Source organism: Pithys albifrons, chromosome 2 (assembly GCF_047495875.1).
Source record: "Pithys albifrons albifrons isolate INPA30051 chromosome 2, PitAlb_v1, whole genome shotgun sequence".
Classification (NCBI taxonomy): domain Eukaryota; kingdom Metazoa; phylum Chordata; class Aves; order Passeriformes; family Thamnophilidae; genus Pithys; species Pithys albifrons.
In genome coordinates, this window is record NC_092459.1 from 53,175,438 (window position 1) to 53,190,687 (window position 15,250).

A 15,250-nucleotide genomic window follows, 5' to 3' on the forward strand; every position below is an offset into this window, starting at 1 on the left:
TCCTGTTGTCCCTGTTTTGGTAACTGTTGTGTTTTGTTTTCAGGTGTATAACATTAGTACAAGTGGTTTCTATAGCTACTGTCCAGCACCAGATATAGAGTGGTAGGAAGAGGTGATAAGGCTAGAAAGACTTCTTTCTAAAAAACTAAATGTGGGCAATTACCCTGGAGCTTAACTGAGCCATGCTAGATTCATAAAAATCTTAATATTTTCCAAAATTTAAAGAAGACCAAAACTTGCTTGTTATCATTAAGCATCCTCTATTCCACCTCTGTCATTATTTACTGGGGATCTATAACACCTATTTAAGTGTCGTCTTTAGAATAAATACATGTTGAGTTGAAAAACTCAAATTAGCTGACAGCCATTTGGTAGCTTGCACTTTTTGACAAGAGCTTTGTTTGTTTTCAGTTGTCACAGAATTCATCATAAAATATTTCAGGGCAACACTTATGTGATAACTGCTGCTTGCAATTAGTCTGCTGTTTTGAGAACCTAAATTATTAAAAATGATAACCAAGGAGGATGATAAAGAATGAGCAGGGATTAACAAACCTCTTCTGTTCTGAGTTTTAGAAATAAAAGAAGTCTTTGTCTTCTTGGTAGTTCTGGCACATGGGGGAAAGAGCTGACTTAGTGCCAATAGGTTGATCATTGCTGATCAGTCTTGGAAATTATTTCTTGGGAAGTCTCACTGTTTTGTGTTAACTAACCAATTACAAACTTTATGCCTTGAAAATTATGTATGGTTGCTTCAAAGGAAATGGGTGAAAAAAGTTACTCATCATTAGATGAGTAACAGTGTGTCACAAGCACTATTCCCTTATTTCTCTTCCAGCATGTCAGGAGGGGGAAAAAGACTGTCTGCCTTAAAACACTGTAGTTCAACTCCATTCCCTGAATTTAAGCTTCTTTTTTCCTGAAAAAAAAAGGAAAAGAAAGTTAAAAAACACCCATATTAACTGCACTGGACAGTTAATGCATTTAAGGGAGACTGCTCCTGCCACTCTTCATAAGAGATCTTCTCTTACTGCAAAATGTTCCTGTCATATATTTAGTTTGCATATTTTGCTAATTTATGCTACTGAAGACAAAGTGTAACTGAGAATGCTTGACTGATTTCCTTACTGAAATGAGCTGCTGCCTGATGCCCAGGCCAATTCTAGTGCAAATTGTCACTACAAATTTCTTAGTGAAGTTTTTTCACAAGTTGTTCTCTCTGTAGAGTTAAATGCACCATTTCCCTGGTGTTCAGATTGCACCCATTCAGCTTCCTCATACAAAATATCATAATTTAGGATTCGTTCAGAAATCATTAATTTCTGAAAGCCCAAGAATTTCTTTGATGGATACTCATGTTTCCCATGAAACTGTTTTGACTAGTAAATGTTAACAGTGAGTGGTACTGCCAGGTAGTTTGGGTATTTTTATTTTCCTTTTCCTCTTTAAGGAGCAATTCCCAATCTGTTGAGTTTTCTTGTTGTTGTTTTTATTTGGTTGGGTTTTTGTTTGGTTTTTAGTTGTTTTTTTTCCAAGCAATTACTATCCTTATTAGGAAGTCATGCCTGTTCAGGGAGAGGTAGGGAACCAAACCTCTTAAATTGGAATTACTGTGACATGGGCCAGGAGCTTCCTTTGTAATCTCTCCCAAGAAACTCATGCCTGGCTGCAGATCTCCTCTCATTTAGCAAGCAGTGTTTTGCAGAGCTTTTGATGCAGCCTGGATTTTCAAGATATGTTCTGCTGTGGAGTGGTCCATTTGATGAATGCAGCTGCTCACATTACACCTGTGCTTTACTTGAAGTTTGTTCTCTTACACAGCATACCCTCTCTCTGCCTTAACCTCTTGGGGATAGAGGAAAGGGAGGTTTCTTTCCTCCCTTCACCCTGAATCAGCCTTTTGTTTCTTACAGAATCAAAATGAATGGTGTACATATGTGTGACCTCTTAGGGGTTGTGTGGATTAATTTTTATGTTAAAATATCATTGATCCATATATCATTATCCTTCAGGATCAAATATCCCGTCTGTTTATCAAAATAAGGGAATTATGTAGAATTCTTGTTGAAACACGTCCCAACAATATAAAAATATTTGTTTAGGTCAAAGAAGGATCTCTGACCTGCAAATTCAGGAAAAGAATAAGTGTTCTTTTCTTCAGAGTAGCATAGGGAAGTTGGTACGGGCTGGCAGTGGGGAGGAGTGTGCCTTAAGTCCTCCTTGTTTTCTGTCTGCCTATAATAATCTTGTAATTTTGGTGGGTTTTTTTTCATGAGCATGTTAAAAGCATGTTGATTGTCAGCTGGAGAGGAGCCTTGGAGATGGCAGTCTCTCACAGGTGACCAAAAGACAGTAGATATTACTATGCCTGCAGTGGGTTTCCCGAAGTAATTGTCTTCTGCTGTTTTCCAACGGTGCAGTATTCAAGTAGAGCTGCTACTCGTGCACATGCTTTACACTTTAGATATCTACATGACACTAAACATTCACCAAGTTATTTTAAGCTGGTGTCACATTATTGGTATCTGCTGAGATAGCAGGTTAGAACTACTTTTTAGGAGCATCTCTTTGTGTCCAGAAGAGGGCCCTTGTACATGCACACAAACTGCTTTGTTGAAAAACCTTTTGTTTCACTCCTTTTAGGGTGCACATTAGGATATTCAAAGCTAGGTGAAGTGTTGATCTTGCTAGGTGAAAACCTGGGAAGGCTACAAAAAAGCTGAAGAGTTTGTCCCTTAGGATTCAGTGCATCCTTGCATTGTAATACCTTTGTAGTATGAAAATATTAACTAAAATCTACTTCCATGTTCCTGCTACTTTTGCTGGAGCATTCCACAGTAACTTTATTTACAAATATGAACAAATAACTCTGAACTGTAAACTTAAGCAATGAGCCTATCTGTATGTTACTGCATTGCTTAAAAAAATTTAACAGTGAATATGCATTGAGAAGAAACACTTAATGGAAGAGAGGTTTAGTTCTGTTGTGTGTTTGTTTTTATTTTCTCTTTGTGCAGTTTAGTTGTTGTGTGTGAGGCTGCTTGTCACCATTCCGTTCTTGCTATTGAGCATAATAAAATGGCATCAGCCATAAGTGTAAAACTGTTTTAGAAGTCCCATCAGTTTTCTTGAGCACTCAGATTAAAGTTTGATGTACTATTTAGGTTACAGCATTGCTAATGTTAGTTGACAAGTACCTTAATTGTATAAAGCCACAGTACCCAATGAACTAAACCTTTGTATATATAGGGGGCAATTTTTCTAAACTGTGTTCTTGGCTGGTGTCATTTAGGTATTATGTGTAGGGATTTATTGTGTCAACTTTCAGAGGTATATGAATGCTGCAGAAAAAAAATTCTCTGATTGTGCTTCAATAACTGTAGGAACTCATTTTAGCCAGTTGCATTCCTCTTCTGTTTGTACCTGCCTTCCACAGACCTCTGAGTGATGGAATTCTCCAGATGGCATTTTTTCTGGAAAATATTTATTTTCCTTTATAAAAGTCTGTGTAGCATAGATACCTGCGCTCATTGATTCAGGTAAGGGTGGGATTCTGGGGGTGCCAGCTGAGCTATTTTCAGTGATGTAGAGGTTTTAAAACTGACAACTTGCATCATTTTGCTGTACAGAGCCAACTGGAATGAGTACATTAAGAAAACCAAACAAGAAACAAAATAACCAACAAAACACCCTAGTCTGCTTTCAGCTTGTAATTTGATCAATGTCAAATGAGAATCCATTGCATATGGAATTTCATTTCTGTTAAATGTTAGGACAGAAGGAGAATGTATATGCTCTTGTTAATCCTAATGGAAACCTTAGCATTCTATTTTTAAAATTCTTTAATCAGGCTAGTGACTTAAATGTGTATCCTTGAATTGTAAAAAACCCTAAATACTTTTTCCTTACTTGTAATTGTTTGGAAAAGTCTGGAAACAAACCAGTGGCAATACCTGCTGAACATACTACCCTAAAGTCTAATGCTTGCATTTTGATACCATGCAGGATCAAGATGAGAATTCTTACTTGTTGGACAGTCAGTATATGCCGTACAGGGGACACAATTCTTTCCGTGAGAAGTATTTCAGTGGTGTGACAAAGAGGATTGCCAAGGAAGAAAAAGACAATCAGAAGTAAAATATAATATAAACAGATTAAACAATGAGAAAATAATGAAGATCGTGTTTCTTTGTAAGGACATCTGGATATGAACATTCATTTGGATGCTTCAGAAAAATAAATACAACCTTTAATTTTAAAACAAGATGAAACCCACAACACAGGTTGAGAGCAGTTCTTTTCAATTAGCTTTGTTTATAGCAGATTTTATTGTACAAGTTTTTTGAATCTTATTTAATTTATATTTGTACTTTCAAGTACTAATGATGATTGACTAAAACCATTATAATTGTTCTTTCACCATTAACGTTTACAAAAAAAGTAGTAGTATTATTTGGCTTCTTAAACTGTGAACATCTGGCTGTTTGAGAAACACGTGGTGGTGATCAAGGATTGCTTATTAAAGACATAATTTTCATTTGTTTTGTTTTTTTGTAAATGTTATACAATAAAACAAGATTGTTGTGAGGTTTTTTTAATTGTTGCATGCACTAATTGCTTGTATGAATTCCACTTGCTCTGGCTGAGGTCAGAATTGTGTAAAACAAGCAAAATATGCAAAGAAACAACTGAGCACGTGCACACCCCACAAAAAAAATGGAAAGCCTCTGTGACCTGACAAACTCTGGAGAGCCTATTAAACCCTGAGAAGCCTGTCCACATCTGAAGTTCATCTGTACCTTGGATTTGCTTTTGCATTCCTAAACCTTGACTCTTGGTCAAGCCAACTGTCTGCAATTTTTGGTTCAGAAATTGATAGTTAAACACGTAACAACAACAGCATAAAATCAGTAATGGTTCCCTAATGGTATTAAGCCTAATCAAATCTTTGAAACTGAAGCAGTGTTTGTTAAAGGGCAGACTTTGCTCAATCCACACCACGTCCATCATGAAAATATCGCATTTGAAAACCACTAAGCCCATTAATTTAGGATGTTAATAGTTCCTCTCATTTTGGTGGTCAAATATGGTCACATATTCTTCAGCAGGGCATTGGTAAATGCATCTACTTGCTCCAGCCAGAGCAACCCTGCTTCTCAGCTTGCCGCAGGTCACTGACTGTGGTCATGTTAGAATCTTTGTAGATCATAATTTTTAAGTGCCTCTGCAAGGAAGGCACGAGTCATTGTGTATATCTGATTGAGTTCATTAACTGAATTTGCTCTTCTGTGTATTGTGGTCCTCAGCTGCAGCAGGAAAGCTTACAAACTCAATGACAGCTTTGTCTGACCTTCTGGATCTAATCTGTGGTGTGTTAAAAAGTTCTCAAATAGTGATTTATTTTCTGTGTTTCCATTATAAATCACTTTGTTTTGAGACTTTTTTTTATCAGCCATATAATAGTTGTTCTGGACTAAAGCTGGAGCAAGATCAAAGCTCAGAAAATTTTTGAAAAGCAGAATTTGAATTGATCACTTTCAAATACTACATCAAAATTACCGCTCCTGAAAACCTGTCTTCATTTCAGCATTAAAATTTGACATTCAGCTTTTATTACTTTACAAATTAAATTACTTTCAGTTTTTCATAAGCAAGGAATTTTTCTAGATGGATTTATTATGCATTTATAACTTCATAGAAGTTACCTTACATAGACATGATCTACATGATTATACAAGAGGTAAGGTAGTGACAAATCTGGCTCTGTCTATTCAGCGAAAATGATTGAGTTTATTTCTCCTCTGCCTGGTCCAACTTTTAGCCCCTTCTGCAGTTGGTGGTGTGGCCTCTGTTTAGCAGTTCATACATAACAGTTCTGTCATTACTGAGGAATACCATTTTAAACAGAAACTGTGAGTGTATTTGGGGTACTGCATCAACATCCTCTAATCAGAAATCATTTAGATTGAAATCAGATGTTCAAGCTCTGCTGATCCCCAACTTTAAAACTATCATTTGGAAATGCTCCTCACATTTAAATTTCTCCTTGTTTAATGTGCATGCTCCAGCCTGTTGTACATGTAGACTTGCAAAGCATAGGAGTTAGTAGCTCTGGAGCCGTGACACAGTCCTTGTGCTTGCTCTTGGGAAGGACTGACAGGCGGGTGAGTTATCCTTTCGGCAGGACTTGGCCATCGATGGCCGCGGTTTCTGGCACTTTCGTTCAATCTGGTTCCATTCAGTCTCCTTCTGAGATGTTCCAGTTTCCTGTCCCTGGCGAGGGCCGTCAGTTTACAAGCCCGCGCTGAACTCATGCCGTTGTCATTCTCTCCTTTGGGGTGGTTTGTGCCATTTTCCAGTTTTTAAAGATAAATGTTATTTTTGGAGTGCTTTGTTGCGCTGCGGCAAATTGGATGGAGGGAGGAGCTGAAAACAGCTGCGAGGTCATATGGGCAGAGGCTGTCTCTTGCTGTAGGGAGCGATTTGTTGAGGCAACAAAGGGAGAGAGCCCCTCTTTTCACAGGATCCCTTTATGTGGTGATGGTTTTCCTGGCTGCAAGCCTCCCACATATCTATGGGAAGAGGAAGTGGAAAAGTAGCAGAAACAGATTTTCTCCGCATTTATTGTGTGCCCTACTTGCTGTCTCTCATTCTTTTTTATTTAGAGGCCAATTTGACCAAATTTAGCAGAAGATCAAGGTTTGATGATGTCTTACAGATAACAGGAAGATGCACATTTTGTTGAAGTAGGCAACAGTGTTAAAGACGTAGTTGATCTCTTCCAAGGAAAAGGCTGTAATATGAGTTCAATTCTCATTAAACATCAGAGAACACACATAGAAAAGACAAAAGCTCTAACCAATGTTTTTTGTTCCTGCTGTGACAACCAGTGCTGGCCCTGCTGCTTCTTGATCTTCTCTTTAAAACAGAGACAGAAGTAAAAGCATACAAAGAGCTTTTATAGAAGGAATATAAAGGTCTTGGCTGAACTTTCTACTTCTACTCAAGCTATGAGACGAACTTGGAGAAACCCAGACTCAGTAGTTTCTCCTTACCACTCTGAGAAGAGGAGTCAAGCAGGTATGTCAGCTTGGTGAACTTCTCAAGAGAAGTGCAGTTGTCCCTGTAAACCAATCTAAGAAACTGGTGTCTGTTAATGGAGTGGCGTCTAACGCTGTGTCTCCTCCAGCAGAGAGGCAATGCCCCCTCACTGGATATGAGCTCTTCAACAGCAGCTCTTGAAGATTGTTTTTTTGGACCCTTTATTCCTCTTTACCTGTTCAATGGGTCTGGAAAGCTGTGTTTTGGAGGTCCTTAACTGTTCAGTGTCTCTTCTTTTTCCATTTGAGTAGCATTGCAGCTCAGAGTTGTGACTTACAAAAAGGACATAGGTATACGCGCATACCACAGTTGGCAGAAGGTAGTCAAATTTTTGCGAGTCAAGGCTCACCTGTCCAAAATTACATCCAAAATGATGTTAAGAAGCTTAAGTATGGGCTTTCTCTCATGCTGTTTTGATACTGGTTGAATGTAGAGATGTTATAGGGAGAAAACACCTTGATAATTCTGCATATTTGCTTGCTTTCTATCACTGCTTTTTAAGATTTCTTCTTACTGGTTTATTTCCACTGTCCTCAGGACAATTTCACAGCTTCAAGGCCACCAGCCAGAGAAGGGTGTCACAGAATGGTGACACTGGCACTGTTCTCTGGCCACAGGTTTTCCAGAGACCAAAAAATGTCCAGTTAGAGCAGGTGAGACTGAAGTGGATGATACACTGTGGTTACAGGTTTCCCTGTTGAACAACATGCAGCTTTGGGGTTAGCTGGCAGGAGGTCCAGCTGCTGGCTCAGCTCCCATCACCACCAGTTCCTCTTTTCTGACTCTCCACCTCTTCATAGAAGCAGAGAGTTCTTTCTTTGCTGTTTAGCTTGGTTTGCAGTTTGAACTGAGCTCCAGAGTTGAACAAGGTTGTCTTTTCAATCTAGAGACTTCTTCCTTGCTCCTAAAAAACATAGAGTTAGGGGTCCCCAGGTGAATGAAGAGGCCAGCATCCCTCTCTGCCTTTCTCTTCTGTTTGCTGTTTGGAAGAAAATTTGTTTCTTTATTCTCTTATATAATTGATTTTGATGATTACTTAATTTAAAACAGCAAAGTATATCTTACCTGCCTCCATGCTACCCTTTTTAATTTATTTCTCTGATGTTGTCTTACGGACTTACTGGACTGTAAAAATCTTTGTTTATGTATGTATCCTCACTACTGTTCTCTTTATAGTTTCTATCATTGATGCTGTTATGTACATTGTGTTTTTTATTTGGTACTGCCTCTTATTAGCTGCAGCTTTCCTGAGCCTGTGGGTGTCCACGACAACACTCAAACAAGACGTCAGCTCTCTGTTAGCTAAAACACCTCATCAGACCTGTGGTCCTGGAGAATGGACATTTTGTCTGGCTACACTAAGGGTATTGGACCTTGAGAAAGGTTTGCCAAGTAAGATCTTTTATAACTCTTGGAGGTTGCACAAAGTGAGATGGACAGCTAAAAGCTAATTTTTTTTAAAATTCAGATTTTGGGTGCTGGAAAGAGACGATTTTTAAAAAAGATATGATGATTGTCAATGGTCATCTGAGATTCTAATCCAACTTTGCTTTGCTTTACATAAAAATGTTGAAAATAAAAATTTAAACATGTTAAAACAGCATAGTATTATCACTGTTATAATTCTCTTCATAATTTTATTTAAGTTTTTTTTCCAATTAAAATGCCACTTGAAGTATAAAATTTTAACCCAAAACTTTTTCTTCATGGATTCATTCAAATAAATTTTTCACTAATAAAGTGCAAAATAACAGGTCATGTTACTGTATTTGATGGGATAAGTAGTTAATTCTAATCAAATGTGTAACTCTTTAACAGTCTCATCTCCATTAGGAGATACCATTGGTAAAATAGTCATAGTTAATCACTATACTTCCTATTTGGAGTCAGTCTCAAAAGATGGGGTGTCTGGGACCGATGAGTAAGAATGGCTGTTCCATGCCATGACTGGATAGATCAGAGTGTCTTTGCTTTATCCTGAGATTGATATGGTGGATTTGCGTTCAACGCCGATGATTGCATTTTGGAGGCAAGACTTATCCCTGTTCTATCTATTTTTTTATTGGTGCAGCGCTAGGAAAAATGCAAGTGGGTAATTTCAGTACAGGATAAATTTAGTTATTGAAAGTTCTTAACAACTAATAGGCAAGGTTTCTAAAATACCGTGATTTTTTGACTAGAGATGAAACAGCTATGTGGAGAAAATCCTGTAAGTAGTTGCATCTGTTGAGTTGGAAGGATAGCTCTTTACACACAGGCATTCTTCTCCACTGAGCTGTGGTCCTGTCCTTTGTGTTAATGTATGGGTGGGTGAAATGATACCTCTGTCATCACCCCTCATGCCTTTATAAACTTCTGCTGTACAGGTTTGTTTTGAGGCTGTTTACTTAAAGCTGTAAGATCCTGAGATTAGGGGTGCTAGGCAGGTACAGTGTGTTTATTGCAGTAACAGTTATGGCAGAGACTAGGATAAGCAGAATCACGAGCAGTACCATAGAATACTGGCTTCTGTCCTGGAGAGAACCTTGTGTCTCCTTAAACAGACCCATAGCAATTCAGGAGGGTTTGGGAAAGTTCCTGCTCTCTTCAAAATGCCTGTGTGGCAGAGAGTATTTGGATGGATTTACTCAAACCTCATTCCTTAACACAACACTCTCTGGGAAAAGTTAATTAAATTACATGAGAAAAGGGTTTGGTTCGCTTAATCAGTAAATATTTGTCAAAGTTGGCATTTGCAAAATGTCATTATTTACTCTCTATATCTTGCAACAGGATCTGTCCCAGAAGTGCGTGTGCACCTCTGGGTGGTTCTTCCATAGTGGTTGCTGGAAAGCAGCTTCTCCAGTAGCACAGAGCCTCTGCTTGGTCCTGTAATTTCCAAGGAGCTCATGTGGGCAGTGTGAATATGCTGGTGCATCCTGGGCGAATATACACAAGTACCCAAGCACCACCTGAGCTTGTTCTGCCTCCTTGCTGTGGTGTTCCCTGGAGTGACCTGACAGGCTGCAGGTTGAACTCGTTAAACTTACTGCTGTTTGCTACAGGGAATGACCTGCCAAAAAAATGCATGGGCCCTGTGCCACTGAGGCCAGGGGAGTGGGCCCTCCCATCATCCCCCAGGCTGCCTTGCCTCTTTATGAAGCAAAGAAATTAATTTTATAATAATCATAGAGTAGCATTTTTAGCCTTATGTAAAGATGTCAATAAGGACAAAAGATATGGATTATTTCTTAATTAAATATAGATTTTATTTTGGTTTTTTGTTTTAACTTGAAAAGCAAATCAAAACAAGTTTGTGCCAAGAGCTGTTATATTCCACCCCCTTTCCTATTTTTTTTCAAATTGTATTTTTATATGCCTGGCAGAATTAATGATGCAAATCTTTCCAGCTGTGACTTTGCCAGAATCCCTTTCTGAAGCTCCTACTAATTTGGATTAAAACTGGATGGATGAAAGCCTGAAACAGCAAATCTGGCAGTAGATTTGCTGAGGCCCCACAGCATCTACTTCTCCAACTGTTCTTATCTTCTGAGGGGAAAAAAAAAAAGAAAGAAAATAAGCAAACATAATTTTGTAATTACACAGTTGTTAACGTTCTCCCTGCCTTTCCCCTCCCTGGACCGGGACACAGGGTCCCACCATCCCAGTAGCCTGCTGGGGCTCCCCTTTGCGGGACAGACCCTCGCTTTTGCAGGACGAGGTTTCAACTCAGTGGCAGGTTTCTTAAGGCCTGTGTCATACCAGCTACTCTAAATGTTAACAGCAAGTGTGGATTTTAGAGAGAGTTGCCACCCTGGGATGAAACAGTTTGGAATGGCAACGGTGGGTATGCAAAGCCTGTTCAGGGATGTGAAGCCACCAAGCTTCCTGAGTCCTGGCTTCTGGCTGTGCACCTCACTTGCTTAACTCTTAGCAGCATTGGCACCGTATTGCCTTACTGTCCAGGCTTCCTGGAGCCAACAGCTGCAAGCTCTCCTACTGCCACAAACAATTAAATTAATTTCTTTAAATTGGACAGATGGTTCTCTGGCAAGTGGCCCATGTTCCTGCTCCTACTCTGTTTCTCCAGGAGAGTCTTCTGCAAACTTGTGAGCTTACTAAGCCCTTGCTCAGTGTATTCCTCTCTTCATGACCATGCTGAGGCAGAGAAAAGCCATTGCTCCAAACACAGGCAGTGCCATAGGATGCTGACAACCTCTTCCTGTGGCATTGCCAAAGGGTGTATTCTTCACCAGTGCAGCCCCTCCAGGGGTGAGGCTGCAGCTTACAAAGGTGTCTGAAAGCTACTTGTGAGCATGTTGGCTTGGATACCATCACTTGCCAGAGGGCATGGCAGAAGCTCCTCACTGCAGATGCTCCAAGTGCCTTGCTGACCTGGCTGGAGCAACTCCTGCACAAAGAAGGAGCATGAGTACTATCAGTTATTTTTATGACATAGTCTATTAATCATTATGAACAACAGCAACTTTCCCACTTGCAATTTCTGTCAAATCTGAAGATAGTGAAGGAGGTAGTCACTGCTAAAGTGTTACAGGGGATGGTGTAGGCACAGTAGTGTCTCCTGTCTCTGTGCTGTGCCTGCTGGCACGGAAACATGTGCAGCCCCTCTTCTGCTGGAGACCTATCCCTTGCACTCATTTCCTGTGGGCCAAGGTCTTTATTTTTATAGGGTGTGTTCCTTGTTCCCATTACCTGCTGTTTTGCCCCATCACTGTTCAGCAAATATGAGCAGATACTTGAGATGCTACCTCAACTTGCCTCCAGCTGCTTTGAAGAAGCAGGGGAAAATACCCAGTGACCAAGCTCTTCTTTTCTTCTCAGAATGCCTTGAGATAGGGATGAACATAGTCTCAAGGCAGCACTTAATCTTTCATGTCAATGCCACATCTAAAGCTATTATGTTATTCTCTTTCTAGTCCTATAGTGGAGAGGACCAAGTCCAGAGTGTTTGTTAATATCTTCTAGAACTCTTAGGTGCACAACTCAGACTTGCTCATTTATGAGTTCCTCTAGTTGGTAATGTCTCTTTTTTTCATTGAACTTCTTTGTTTATGGTGAGTCCAGTTAATTCACCTTCAGTTCATATAGCATATCAGCTCCTGCCTCTGTTATGCTGGATAAGAATGTGTATGAAATAGTTTTGCATCTTCATTTTCATCTACTTTGTCCATCCAAAACTGAAGCAGTTTGGTTTTGATATACAAGAAAAAACAATAATTCAGCAAACACACAGGAGAGCAAACACCTGAAGATCAAAATTTCCCTTGCAGTCTTTTGGCGGTCGTAGAATTTATTTCCTTTTGTCCTTTTGTGCATCTTATCAGGTTTCTGGCTTAGGATTTATATGAGCTGATGCTTGCTTCTTTTTTTTGTGGGTTATCTAAATATTTGTGCAGCTAATTTTATTTCCCCTTTCACTAGATTGTTACTGTGTATGTATGATGCTTTGGGGAGCTGAATGGGTGAGATATGAATCCTGCCTGGGAATACTGGATTACTTTTCATGAAAAGTTCTGCAGATGAGTTATTGCTCTGCAGTGAGTCCTCAGCCTGTGGTTTCACAAGCATGGAAGCTAATTGTGACAGTGCAGTGCTGCTGAAGGGAGAAGGGATTTGTGCCTTTTCCCCATTCCCTGGTCCTGGCTTTTCTTACCCTCTGCTCACCAGAGTTGCCCACTCCTACACCAACGCTGGTTCTTTCTGGAGCCTTTCTTGTGCCATTTCAACATACTAAACCAGCAGAAAACTTTATTTTGCTGAAAAAGGTTACCCCAACAGAGTGAATTCCTTTCTGCAGAGGTGAGCTGTTGGATCAGCTTGCAGTGGTCATGAAACTGGTCTTAGTCACATCCCTTCTAGACCTCAGGTTGACTGAAGGCTCTGCAGCTCCTCAGTGAATTGCCCAAGAACCTCCTGGCAGAAGGAAAGCAGCTGATGATCTTTTGTGTTACAGTGGGATTTGTTAAATGTAAAATTGTGGAAGGTTGAAGAGGAAAAGTCACTAGCTGTCTTTCTCAACACAGTTTGACCATGCCTTTGAGAAAAGATTAATGTGAGAAGGATTGCCTTTGGGGGTTATTTATTCACTTGAGACTTAATGCTTTATTGCATTTCTACTTTAACTGAAGAGATATGTTTTGGCTGCTGAAAGTTTTCTTTACTTCTTGTGATCCATGGACAGGGTGTGCCAAAGTTAACCCAGAGGAACCACGGTGTTCAGTAGTGGAGCCGCAATTGGGCATATGGTCTGTGGGATTTAGTACCTCTGAGGGGCATAAGGAGATTTGCAGCCTACAGCACTTGCAGCCTCTCCAAATTCTGGAGCGTTTTAAGATGTAGAGTTCCAACCACAGTGTATGTCACAGCAGCAAAAATTTCCTCTTTTTGTGTGTGATTGTAGACCTTTTATGTATTTAGTGCTCTCTTTTTTAATACCTCCCAATTATTACTTCTGTTTTTCTTTCAAGAATTCTCTCTCCAAGCTGATTTGGCTTATAATAGTTTCCAACCCTGTGAAACTGTCCCTTTTGAAACACAGTATGTTTCTGATTTGGTCTTTGGCGTATTTGGATTTGCATTTCAGTGGCTAGTGATTTTTACTGTGCAGTCAGTCCTTTCCTCTCAGTCAGTTGAGGGGTGTCCTGGGATTCCTTTCATTTGGATGCTGCAACATACTAACCCAGGCATTTCAGAGTGCATTCCTGGGTAGTTTGTGTGAGGATGTGTTGGGATGTTGGGTTATTTTGTCTCTGTGGTTTGGTGAGAGAGTCCTTGTCCGTGTGGCTTAAGGTCTGAGTAGAAGTACATAAACAAGACTCAAGGTGTGAAATCATCATCACGGCTCGGCTTCACGAATGAAGATTTGGGAAAGGCACTATCCATGCTTGCTGCATCTGTGCTGGTGCCTGAAAAGGCTGATGCGGGATAGGCAAGTCCAGTCACAAAGGGCACAGCGGAAAGTCTCCTTTGGCAATATTAGCAAGGAACAATTTTTTCTGCATTGTTTTTCCTCCTCGAGACTGACTCTGCGTGTGTTCTCAAAGGACGCAGCAGCATCGTGAAGGGTGTGTCTCCGTGAATCCCTATTGGAGGCCAGAGTGGACCATTGATGGCAGTCACTGTGGCCAAGGCTGAGGTGTTGTTTCAGGGAGTCCTTGTACCTCCTCTTTGGGGCTCCTCTCTTGCAGCAGCTGGTGGTGAATTCACCATAGGACACAATCTTCGGGAGGTGGTGATCCTCCATCCTGGAGATGTTCCCTGCCCAGCGCAGCTGCGTTCTCATCAGCATGGCCTCGATACTGCTGACCCCTGCCTGTTCAAGAACAGTCACATTGGTCATGTAATCAGACACTGATCTGCTCAAGTGGCTCTAGAGAAGGCCAAGAAGATGATCAGTGGGTTGGAGCACCTCTTCTGTGATGACAGACTGAGAGAGTTGGGGTTGTTCAGCCTGGAGAAGAGAAGTCTCCAAAGAGGCCGTATGTTAGCCTCCCAATACCTACAGGTGACCTACAGTAAAAATGAGGAGGGACTCTTTTTCAGGGATTGTAGTGATAGGACAAGGGGTAACAGTTTTAAACTGAGAGCAAGTAGGTTCAGATAAGATATTAGGAAGAAATTCTTCCCTGCAAAATTGATGGGGCACTGGCACAGGTTGCCCAGAGAAGTTGTGGATGTCCCATCCCTGGAAGTGTTCAAGGCCAGGTTGGATGGAGCTTTGAGCAACCTAGTCTAGTAGGTGTCCCTGCCTATGGCAGAGGATTGGAGCAAGATGATCTTTAAGGTCTCTTCCAACTCAAAATATTTTATCATTCTATCATTCTGTGATTTGAGTGTCTTACACTCTGAATGCATTTGTCCTCAGAACATCCTTATGAAATAGACATTATTCCCATTTTAGAAATGTGGCTTGCCCAAGGTGATACGTGATGTGATAGTGGAGCAGGAAAATAAACATCTCCCAAGTCTCAGGCTAGCTTCCAAACCACTCCACCATCTTTTTTTTTTTGGGCTGATACAACCAGCCCACGCGTTCTGGACCTGTAAATGTCAATCTGGATGGATCTATCTGTGAAACTGGGAATTTTATAGGGTTCTGTTGTAGCATTTAATATTTTAGTGCTTGTGGGCACCATTTACATTCATTTGC

At 40.4% G+C, this 15,250-nt stretch overlaps 1 protein-coding gene across 5 annotated transcripts in view; it reads left to right on the forward strand.

Annotated features, from left to right (window-relative positions):
• Positions 1-15,250, forward strand: part of TRMT11 (tRNA methyltransferase 11 homolog) — an 81,926-nt gene that overhangs the window by 24,647 nt on the left and 42,029 nt on the right. For 2 of the 5 annotated variants that reach the window (XM_071549018.1, XM_071549015.1), the window contains exon 13: positions 4,006-4,587. The exons of 2 other annotated variants lie outside the window; for them this stretch is intronic. In XM_071549018.1, coding sequence (XP_071405119.1) covers positions 4,006-4,137 — 132 coding nt within the window. In that variant the 3' untranslated portion in view covers positions 4,138-4,587. Of the gene's footprint in view, positions 1-4,005; positions 4,588-15,250 lie in introns of those variants that run through there. One more of the 5 variants, XR_011697138.1, reaches the window with a different exon arrangement.